General features: G+C 35.9%; 1 protein-coding gene across 4 annotated transcripts in view; it reads left to right on the top strand.

Annotated features, from left to right (window-relative positions):
• Positions 1-12341, top strand: part of RNGTT (RNA guanylyltransferase and 5'-phosphatase) — a 264091-nt gene that overhangs the window by 173446 nt on the left and 78304 nt on the right. For all 4 annotated transcript variants that reach the window (XM_068551481.1, XM_068551478.1, XM_068551480.1 and 1 more), the window contains one exon: positions 11665-11731. In XM_068551481.1, the coding sequence (XP_068407582.1) occupies positions 11665-11731 (67 nt within the window). The remainder of the gene's footprint in view (positions 1-11664; positions 11732-12341) is intronic.

Below are 12341 nucleotides of genomic sequence, written 5' to 3' on the forward strand. Positions count from 1 at the left end.
CTCATGCATTATGTTAACTTTTGTTAATTGATCAAGGCATACGTCAAGGGTAGATATGATTTATAAGCAAAATAATGTGTAATATGGTATTCTGGTCATTTTTAAATTTGAAGTAATTAAAAACAATTCTGCTACCATATCATTAGTTATCAGTATGTTTTGAACAGATATCAAAATAAAGAATAAAATGAATTGTTATAGTTCAAATTCTTTTACATGAGCTACTCAGCTAGGTAAAAAGTTCCTTCAAGGGCTTTGCAAACTAAACCAGTCAGTAAGTTACTCTGTTTGAACAAGAGAATATACTGATTGAATTAAGGCAGGAATTGTCTGTTAACTCAAAGTAGGCTCATTCATGTTTATAAGTAGAGTCATGAAAATGATAAAGAATTAACTACAGTAAGTCCCCTACATACGGACGAGTTCCGTTCCGAGAGCGCATTTTAAGTCCAATTTGTTCGTAAGCCCAACAAAGTTAGCCTAGGTACCCAACTAACACAGTCGGCTATATAGTACTGTACTGTAATAGGTTTATAATACTTTTCACCCAAATAATACATAGAAAACGACCAAACACAAAAAAATAAAGAAAACATTTAAAATCTTACAGTACAGCACCTTGAAAAGTACAGTAGTACAGTACAACAGCTGGCATACAGGGGCTGGCATCCAGTGAAGAGGCCAGAAGAGTTACTGACTGGAGGAGGGGGAGGAGGTGGGAGATGGTAGAGCTGAAGGATCGTCAGCAATAGGAGATGGAGGGCAAGCTGCAGTTTCACTCACACCTGACTTGATGGAACGCACATTCACATCTTTGAAAGTTTGCAACTTGAAGGTTCCTATGTAGGGGACTTAACTGTACTTTAAAAAATAAAGATAGCTAATATGTACCTAGCAATGAAAAAATACTAATTCAATACCTACCAAAATCTATATTTTAAGAAAAGGGATGGATATATAATATTTACTAGAGGAGTATTCAAATTAAAACTAATAGTGAAGAGAAGACCAATATAATGTAATTCTATCAGTGAAACACTTAGGCAGTTCTCTGTAGTTTTGGCAGTTCATGTGTCAGCAGTTTGTGGAGAGTTCTATGAAGCTGAAATTCAGATTTGCAGTAATTCTTTTCAGTGTGGAATATAACAGTCTCAGTCATTCTGGGGTCTGTGATTTAAAAAAACATTTCTCTCTTTGATTGATCATAGCTATTATTGAAATAGCTGGTAACATGTGACTTGGTGCTATAATTTAGACAGAAGAAAATGGAATTGTGAATTGTATCCACTCAGCTTAAATTTCTCTGTTTCTTGTCTCCACAGCATCTTTTGTACTTTTTCTGCAGAAATGGCCCCTTAGCATAATGTTCCTACATTTTCCCAGGGGAAAAGGAGGATGTCACAGAGTCTTGTCCGAAGTATACAAGGGGAACTTGTACAACAAAACTATAAGGAAAAAATAAAATAAGATTCAGAATTTCCCAATACAGGAAATGAAAGTTTCATTCATTTATTTTATTTATTAATCTTTTTCTTTTTTTTAATGTGATGATCCATTTATTTATTTATTTATTTATTTATTTATTTCTGGCTGTGTTGGGTCTTCGTTTCCGTGCGAGGGCTTTCTCCAGTTGCGGCAAGTGGGGGCCACTCTTCATCGCGGTGCGCGGGCCTCTCGCTATCGCGGCCTCTCTTGTTGCGGAGCACAGGCTCCAGACGCGCAGGCTCAGTAGTTGTGGCTCACGGGCCGGTTGCTCCGCGGCACGTGGGATCTTCCCAGACCAGGGCTCGAACCCGTGTCCCCTGCATTGGCAGGCAGACTCTCAACCACTGCGCCACCAGGGAAGCCCTATTTATTACTCTTTTAACAAATGTGCTTTACATATACATCTTGGAGTCAAGGAGGTGAAAATTTATGGATATGATGATGATTCACGTAATTTCAGATGTTTAGATTTGAGGCTAATCCCTACATAAATCATTCTCCCCTCTCTTCTTTTGTAGGTAAAAGTAAGCTGTAGAATAATTCTTATGACCAGTAGATAATAAACCAGGTGGGGAGCTATATGTGTTTGATGATTTCCCTGTTAAAAACCACTTTTCAGACTTTTTGCTTCATGTTTACACAGGCAGTTCTTAAAATAATAAATCAACTCTCCATTTAGAATGATCAGGGTGGGTTGATTTAGAATTATTTGTAGGCCCAGTTTGTGATATGGCCTGTGAACATTTGTACTTTTCCTTTTTTAATATATTTAGCAAAACTTTGAAGATGAAGTTTGTACATTATTTTTTACAGCTTTATTGAGGAGTAATTGATATGTGATAACCTGCACTTAGTTAAAGTGTGCAATTTGATTTTTAAGTGTGATTTCACCACTCCCGGAATAAGATGATGAACATGTCCATCACACGCCAACCCCCCGCACCCCCCCCCAAATTTCCTCCTGCCCCTTGTTAATCCCTCCCTCCCTCTCTCCTCCCACACCCTTCACTCCCTTTTCTGGCAACCACTGCTTTGGGATATTCATTTTCTAGAATCTTATGTAAATGGAAACATACACTATATGTGTCTGTGGTGGTCTGAATCATATTCTTCTCATTCACAAATTTCTGTCTCCCACCAAAGATAGCCATTATGTGTAAGCTTGTGATTTTTACTTCCTTGCTCTTTTTTATACTTTTATTACTTAGGTATGCAACTCTAAACACTAGGGTTTGGTTTTGCCTGGTTTTGAACCTTACATAAATGCAACCCTATGTTCTTTTATATTTGGCTTCATGTCTCCTTTACACAATCTTAGTATAATCTGGGACAGTACCTCACTTTCACTTTTCACGATCTTGACACTTTTTGAAGACTACTAGTTAGTTATTATATAGAACGCCCCTTAGTGTGATCTTTTGGGGGGGTGTATTTTTAGGAAGGCACACCACGAAAGCAACAATGTGCTGTTCTAGGTGCGTTATGTGGGGCGTGGGAGCTCATGTTGGTAATTTTGATTATTTGCTTAAGTGAGTCTGATGGATTTTAAAGTTGCTATGTTTATGATTAGTAAGTGTTTTCTGGGTAGAAATTTTGAGACTAGGCAGATGTCAAGTTTCTCATCCTACCTTCCTCTTGTAGTTTTAGTATTTTTCAATGGTTTTTGCCTGCAACAATCATTACTGTGGTGTTTTTCAATTTCAATTCGGCAGATATTTCAAATATGGTGAATTTCAATTTCCTTCATTCTTTTTCAGTGCATTAATAAGGATTGAAATGGAAAGAACCACTGTCCCCTCTTCCTCATATACTTATTTATATTATTAAGGATTTAGGAATATTTTACTCCATGGGTTATAATCCAGCACTATGATTTTATTTTGCTGTTTTGGCTTCGGTCCTTGGGAATGCCTTCAGTTCAGCATCTGTGTCTTTTTGACGTGCTCTCATCACTTTTCCATATCTCCTTACTTCCCAGTACCACAAGATGTTCCAGGCTCTGCTTATACTTTTCCACCCTCAGTCCAGAAATCAGCCCTTTCTCCAAAGAGCCCAGGTGTTTTTGTTTTTGTTTTTGTTTTTTAATTGGTGAAGATTGATGGTTGGAAACGCGGATCTAGGTCCTCCGCACGGTTGTTGCTGCTGGGTGTCGTTACAGACCCTCTCAGTTGTCAGGGCTAGGAATGTATTTATTTCTACCGGCACACAGATTCTTTATTTAACCATGTAATTGTTGTTGTTGGTGGTGGTGGTTTTTCATTTTTTTCATGAAAGTCTAGAGCATTTTGTTACTCCTATACCAGGGTTTAGAAAGCAAACCAGAAGAGAAAAGTGTAGGCTATGAAAAGTCTGTAAGGATAATAATAAACTCACTCATTTGCTAATTCAAGTTTCATCTGGGGCTAATGGCATATGCTGCTTTTACCTACATTCTACTAGAAGTCTCAAAGGATGATGTAGGCCTTCTCAATAATGTGCATTTTCTCAAATTCAGAAGGGCCCTACTGATCCCATATTAAGTGCATTTACTTTCTCTTTTTTTCTAGTATGAAATATATTGGATGTAGTCTGCTCTTTGGAGAACTTGCTCATTGGCTTCGAAGTGGGATTTTATTTAAGTCAGTCAGTATTCATGATACTGAAAGTTTTTTCAAAGTATTTTGTTGCAGTTGAAAAGTTTATCAGTTAGTGGATAATGTAATTAGGGCTTGTAGATAGAACAGTTAATTTTGAGTTATGTAGCTTATTTTTAGAAAGATCCCCTTTGCCTTTTTTTAACTTTTAATTTGAAATAATTATAGACTCGATTTCCTTTTAAAGCAATTTTTTGTAAGCCTGATATATTGTCAGTGAATGATGGTGAATGAGGTTCTTTTAAATAATGTTCTTTCTATTACCTGCCAAGTTTTATTTTTCCTTTATGTGAGAAAATTTTCTGGAAATAATTTTGCAGCTTTCTTTCCAGAATAGATATTTGTTAATATTTGTATTTGGGAAATTGAAGCAAAATGAACATTAGACTTGCCTATCTTTACTTTTTTTGAAAGCTCTAATAGATTTCCTTTCTTTCTTTTTTTTTTTCCAGCAATGCCGCCTTTTTTTTTTTTTCTAATGTCTTTATTGGAGTATAATTGCTTTACAATGTTGTGTTAGCTTCTGCTGTATAACAAAGTGAATCAACTATACGTATACATATATCCCCATATCTCCTCCCTCTTGCGTCTCCCTCCCACCCTCCCTATCCCACCCCTCTAGGTGGTCAAAAAACACCGAGCTGATCTCCCTGTGCTATACGGCTGCTTCCCACTAGCTATCTGTTTTACATTTGGTAGTGTATATAAGTCCATGCCACTCTCTCACTTCGTCCCAGCTTACCCTTCCCCTTCCCCGTGTCCTCAGGTCCATTCTCTACGTCTGCGTCTTTATTCCTGTCCTGCCCCTAGGTTCTTTACAACCTTTTTTTTTTTTTAGATTCCGTATATATGTATTAGCATACGGTATTTGTTTTTCTCTTTCTGACGTCACTCTGTATGACAGACTCTAGGTCCGTCCACCTCACTACAAATAACTCAATTTCATTTCTTTTTATGGCTGAGTAATATTCCATTGTATATATGTGCCACATCTTCTTTATCCATTCATCTGTTGGTGGATACTTAGGTTGCTTCCATGTCCAGGCTCTTGTAAATAGTGCTGCAGTGAACATTGGGGTGCATGTGTCTTTTTGAATTATGGTTTTCTCAGGGTATATGCCCAGTAGTGGGATTGCTGGGTCGAATGGTAGTTCTATTTTTAGATTTTTAAGGAACCTCCATACTGTTCTCCATAGTGGCTGTATCAATGTACATTCCCACTAACAGTGCAAGAGGGTTCCCTTTTCTCCACACCCTCTCCAACATTTATTGTTTGTAGATTTTTTGATGATGGCCATTCTGACTGGTGTGAGGTGATACCTCATTGTAGTTTAGTTTTGATTTGCGTTTCTCTAATGACTAGTGATGTTGAGCATCCTTTCATGTGTTTGTTGGCAATCTGTATATCTTCTTTGGAGAAATGTCTGTTTAGGTCTTCTGCCCATTTTTGGATTGGGTTGTTTGTTTTTTTGATATTGAGCTGCATGGGCTGCTTGTAAATTTTGGAGATTAATCCTTTGTCAGTTGCTTCATTTGCAAATGTTTTCTCCCATTCTGAGGGTTGTCTTTTCGTCTTGTTTATGGTTTCCTTTGCTTTGCAAAAGCTTTTAAGTTTCATTAGGTTCCATTTGTTTATTTTTGTTTTTATTTCCATTTCTCTAGTAGGTGGGTCAAAAAGGATCTTGCTGTGATTTATGTCATAGAGTGTTCTGCCTGTGTTTTCCTCTAAGAGTTTTATAGTGTCTGGCCTTACATTTAGGTCTTTAATCCATTTTGAGTTTATTTTTGTGTATGGCGTTAGGGAGTTTTCTAATTTCATTCTTTTACATGTAGCTGTCCAGTTTTCCCAGCACCACTTATTGAAGAGGCTGTCTTTTCTCCATTGTATATTCTTGCCTCCTTTATCAAAAATTAGGTGACCATATGTGCGTGAGTTTATCTCTGGGCTTCCTATCCTGTTCCATTGATCTCTATTTCTGTTTTTGTGCCAGTACCATACTGTCTTGATTACTGCAGCTTTGTAGTATAGTCTGAAGTCTGGGAGCCTGATTCCTCCAGCTCTGTTTTTCTTTCTCAAGATTGCTTTGGCTATTCGGGGTCTTTTGTGTTTCCATACAAATTGTGAAATTTTTTGTCCTAGTTCTGTGAAAAATGCCATTGGTAGTTTGATAGGGATTACATTGAATCTGTAGATTGCTTTGGGTAGTATAGTCATTTTCACAATGTTGATTCTTCCAATCCAAGAACATGGTATATCTCTCCATCTGTTTGTATCCTCTTTAATTTCTTTCATCAGTGTCTTACAGTTTTCTGCATATAGGTCTTTTGTCTCCTTAGGTAGGTTTATTCCTAGGTGTTTTATTCTTTTTGTTGTAGTGGTAAATGGGAGTGTTTTCTTAATTTCCCTTTCAGATTTTTCATCATTAGTGTATAGGAATGCAAGAGATTTCTGTGCATTAATTTTGTATCCTGCTACTTTTTTACCAAATTCATTGATTAACTCTAGTAGTTTTCTGGTAGCATCTTTAGGATTCTCTATGTATAGTATCATGTCATCTGCAAACAGTGACAGCTTTACTTCTTCTTTTCCAATTTGGATTCCTTTTATTTCTTTTTCTTCTCTGATTGCTGTGGCTAGGACTTCCAAAACTATGTTGAATAATGGTGGTGAGAGAGGACAACCTTCTCTTGTTCCTGATCTTAGAGGAAATGGTTTCAGTTTTTCACCATTGAGAATGATGTTGGCTGTGGGTTTGTCATATATGGCCTTTATTATGTTAAGGTAAGTTCCCTCTATGCCCACTTTCTGGAGGGTTTTTGTCATGAATGGTGTTGAATTTTGTCAAAAGCTTTTTCTGTATCTACTGAGATGATCTTATGGTTTTTCTCCTTCAATTTGTTAATATGGTTTATCACGTTGATTGATTGGCATATATTGAAGAATCCTTGCATCCCTGGACTAAATCCCACTTGATCATGGTGTACAATCCCTTTAATGTGTTGTTGGATTCTGTTTGCTAGTATTTTGTTGAGGATTTTTGCATATATGTTCATGAGTGATATTGGCCTGTAGTTTTCTTTCTTTGTGACATCTTTGTCTGGTTTTGGTATCAGGGTGATGGTGGCCTCGTAGGACGAGTTTGGGTGTGTTCCTTCCTCTGCAGTTTTTTGGAAGAGTTTGAGAAGGATGGGTGTTAGCTCTTCTCTAAATGTTTGATAGAATTCACCTGTGAATCCATCTGGTCCTGGGCTTTTGTTTGTTGGAAGGTTTTTTATCACAGTCTCAATTTCAGGGCTTGTGACTGGTCTGTTTATATTTTCTGTCTCTTCCTGGTTCAGTCTTGGAAGGTTGTGCTTTCCTAAGAAATTGTCCATTTTCTTCCAGGTTGTCCATTGTATTGGCATATGGTTGTTGTAGTAGTCTCTCATTATGCTTTGTATTTCTGCAGTGTCAGTTGTTTCTTCTCCTTTTTCTTTTCTAATTCTATTGATTTGAGTCTTCTCCCTTTTTTTCTTGATGAGTCTGACTGATGGTTTATCAATTTTGTTTATCTTCTCAAAGAACCAGCTTTTAGTTTTATTGATCCTTGCTATTGTTTTATTCATTTATTTCTGATCTGATCTTTATGATTTCTTTCCTTCTGCTAACTTTTGGGGTTTTTTGTTCTTCTTTCTCCAATACCTTTAGGTGTAATGTTAGGTTGTTTATTTGAGATGTTTCTTGTTTCTTGAGGTAGGATTGTATTGCTATAAACTTCCCTCTTAGAACTGCTTTTGCTGCATCCCATAGGTTTTTGGGTCATTGTGTTTTCATTGTCATTTGTTTCTGGTATTTTTTGATTTCCTCTTTGATTTCTTCAGTGATCTCTTGGTTATTTAGTAGTGTATTGTTTAACCTCCATGTGTTTGTATTTTTTACAGGTTTTTTCCTGTAATTGATATCTAGCCTCATAGCGTTGTGGTTGGAAAGATGCTTGATATGATTTCAATTTTCTTAAATTTACCGAGGCTTGATTTGTGACCCAAGATATAATCTATCCTGGAGAATGTTCCATGAGCACTTGAGAAGAAAGTGTATTCCGTTGTTTTTGGATGGAATGTCCTATAAATATCAATTAAGTCCATCTTGTTTAATGTATCATTTAAAGCTTGTGTTTCCTTATTTGTTTTCATTTTGGATGATCTGTCCATTGGTGAAAGTGGGGTGTTAAAGTCCCCTACTATGATTGTGTTACTGTGGATTTCCCCTTTTATGGCTGTTAGAATTTGCCTTATGTATTAAGGTGCTCCTATGTTGGGTGCATAAATATTTACAATTCTTATATCTTCTTCTTGGATTGATCCTTTGATCATTATGTAGTATCCTTCTTTGTCTCTTTTAAAGTCTTTGTTTTAAAGTCTATTTTGTCTGATATGAGAATCGCTACTCCAGCTTTCTTTTGATTTCCATTTGCATGGAATATCTTTTTCCATCCCCTCACCTTCAGTCTGTATGTGTCCCTAGGTCTGAAGTGGGTCTCTTGTAGACAGCATATATACGGGTCTTGTTTTTGTATCCATTCAGCCAGTCTGTGTCTTTTGGTTGGAGTATTTAATTCATTTACATTTAAGGTAGTTATCGATATGTATGTTCCTATTACCATTTTCTTAATTGTTTTGGGTTTGTTTTTGTAGGTCTTTTCCTTCTCTTGTGTTTCCTGCCTAGAGAAGTTCCTTTAGCATTTGTTGTAAAGCTGGTTTAGTGGTGCTGAATCCTCTTAGCTTTTGCTCAGCAATGCCTTCTTACTCTAAAAATTTCTTTGGTAGCCACACTATAGAAACATTTAATTACAAGCAAATTTTTTGGAAGTTATTAGCATTTGTATAAAGGTTATATTAATGTTCACCTAATAGAAGGACAAAACAATTATCTGGTACTAAATGAGTCATGGTTTTTATTTTAACATATGTGTATAATGCATCTGTAAATGCTGAATTAATGCCTTTACTCTTGGCATTTAAAATGTGTGAATGCTATATTATATACAAATACCCTGTCATAATAAAATGGTGCCTATTATTTGACAATAATTATGTATACAATTTGGCATAATAATTTTTTGAAAGGTAAAAGCATTTTAAGAAATGTTCCATCTTAGAAGTTGGAATTTATGTTCTCAAAGTATTAATTATTTTACACATAGCAAACGTTTAAATTATGATACATATTAAAACCCACTCAAACGAAGGTGGTAATGTAATTTATGTAAGGAATAATACGTACATGAATGAGAAAGAACAGTATTTAAAAAGCAAAATATATATATGCTGTGTAACTAACATATTTAAGATATTTCTTGTTTAGAAGGTAGTTATTAGATAGGCAAGTTGGAGGAAGGGGAGGACACACTGAATAGTATATTGGCAAGCTTCCTAAAATGCATATACATAGTAATTAGAGGCATATTGATTTTTAAATGTCAGGCAGCTTTTATTCTCTTCCTTTTCTATCATGTATTTGTATGAACAGTGACTATTCTTACTTCTAAAAGAGGCTTATGAAGCTTTTAGTGATCATTTGTTATATAGGAAATAAATTACCACTGCTATATAAAACTAACATTAAATTTGTGATACTAGCAGTTTGTGAGAGATTTAAAGTTTTGCTGCTTTGATTAATTTCTTATTTGTCAAATGATGGTGAAGAAATTCTCCATTTCCTAGTTGAGATTTGGGGACATTTCTTATGCTTTCTACTTGCATCCAGTGAACAAATATCCCTTTAGTCATGTTTGTAACCTTCAACAACATGCTAAAAGGCATAACTGTAAGTATCACTCACATGCCGAACTTAAGTACTGTAGCTTTTTGCTAAATTGGTTTAATTTATTATTGTGTTTGCCAGCTATTAGCTTTCCTTTAGTGGCCTTCAGTACTTTATAGGCCTTTAAAGAATGTAGGGAACAGAGGATGTTGCTAGGAGATAGAATATCTATCTACCTATTTCATAAAATCTAAGGTGCTTTAAGAGTGAACTTTATTAGTCTTACTAGATCAAGTCAGTGGAAGGTTAAGTAGGGGTAGAAAAATTTCCCCTTCTTTTCTTCTAGGTTCTTTGGTGTAATAATTAAATTGACATAGGACAGATTAACAGGAGAAAAACATATTTAAGTTAGTATGTACGGGATCCCCAAAGATAAGAGACTCAAGGGTAGGTCGAGCAGTTGAGGCTTATGTGCCATCCTGTGCTAAGGGATGGGATAAGGGCCTGGGTCTTCAAAGGGGAGGAGGGTAGCTCACAGGATGATGAGAAGAACAGATGTTTTGTATTTAGAAGTTTGCCCTGCCATGCAGATAGGTCTTTCAGATAAAAACGTTATCTATGGTAATAGCTCTCTTTCTGGGCCAGGCCCCCTATCTAAGTTCTTTTAGGCAGTTACGAGAGAGGTAAAAGTTTTTCCTGAGTCTCCTAGGTCTTGATTGCCTTCAGGCCAAAATAATCCACACGTCAAGGTGGTGTATTTTGGGTTGGTGTATTCTCCCCTTCACTAATCATACAACCATCTCACACTGTCACCTGGTGACAGTGATTACAAGATACCGTAGAGTAATTAATTTAATTATGACCTTCTCGTACCCAGCACGACTACATGCTCCACAAGCATAGTTCTAATGATGGTATTTCCTTATTCACAGTGTTTCAATGTAGTCAAGAATGATAGCCCTCTTTAAATAGGAAGGAAGGAATGATGCAGGGAAGGTAACCATTTTACCCCCACCCTCTAGATGGTTTGATTTTTATTTTCATGTGCATTTATTGTCTGTACAAAAAAATAAATATTACTTATGAAATAAAGATAAGACATTTGACGTTCTTCATGGCCCATTCCAAACCTTCTTTGGGTTTTCATGTCTGACTAACTTATCCCTTACTTCAGCCAGACTTGTTTGCTTTTGGTTTCAAACCTTCTGCATTCTCAGGATATAGTTTAAAATTTCTCCCTTTGCCTTACCAACCCTTTAAAAGTTAAGCCTAAATTCCTCTTCAGGCTTCTCCAGCTCCCTCCATAGAAGGTATTTCTCACTCCACTACTTTGCAATGGCAAATACCTCTAGAATAGCATTTATCAGAGGCCACCTTTTGTTAGGGTTAATTGTGTATCTGGTTTTCCTGTTAAATTTTGGGACTGAACTGTTTAGGTTTGTATTATCTCCATAGTGCATAGTATAGACACACACTGAGTGTTTCTTGAATTGAACTTTTATAGATTTTTAAATATATGCATTGCTTCTTTTAATTCTCCCCTATGTAGTAATTTTGCTAGAATTACTAGTGTGTTAGACTGTTTTACATTTAAGTTGCCATTCTCAATATTTACCCATCATTTTCTGAAGTATAAGAATTATTCCTTTGCTGGTTACTATTCCATCGTGCAAAAAGACAAGAATAATTGCATAGATATTAATTTTTTCGTAGTCGGTATCTATTATACAAATTTTGGTAATTATACAACCTCATATTTAAGGAAGAGTATTTTATAAGTAATGCTTTTTTTTTCCTTTGTAGGTTACTTCCTCAGAATGTTGGCCTTCTCTATGTTGGAGGTTATGAAAGACCCTTTGCACAAATCAAGGTATGGTTGTTCATTTTCTAGTATATTTTTCCTAGATACAGTTCACTCGTCGAGAACCCACCAAAACCCTGCAAATAACTATCACAAAAATTTGGGGATGTGAATTATTAATTTCATTTGTTTTTGCTTATCTCTGATGAAAAAGTAATTCAGTTTTTCAGTGAATCGATTAGTTTAATAATCTTGCCCTTAGTAGTGTTAATTTTGACCATTGCACTGAAGTGATTAGTTAAGAGTACAGTTTAGAGCCACATTACCCTTTTTACCAATAGAATTTTTTGACAGCTTTATTGAGGTATAATAGGCATACAGTAAAATATACATATTTAAACTGTACAATTTGACATACCCTTGTGAAACTATCACCACAATCAAGATAATGAACACATCCATCACCCCTAAAAGTTTCCTTGTGCCCCTTTGAACTCCCCTGTCCTGCCCTTCCTTTTTCTTTTACAGTCCCCAGGTGACCACTGTTCTAATCATTATAGATTAATTTGCACTTTCCAGAATTTTATATAAATGGATCATACTGTATTTCTTTCTCTCTCTCTTTTAGCTTCTTTCATTCAGTGTTATTATTTTGAGATTCACCCATGTTGTTACACTT

The sequence above is a fragment of the Eschrichtius robustus genome, chromosome 9 (genome assembly GCF_028021215.1).
Source record: "Eschrichtius robustus isolate mEscRob2 chromosome 9, mEscRob2.pri, whole genome shotgun sequence".
Taxonomy (NCBI): domain Eukaryota; kingdom Metazoa; phylum Chordata; class Mammalia; order Artiodactyla; family Eschrichtiidae; genus Eschrichtius; species Eschrichtius robustus.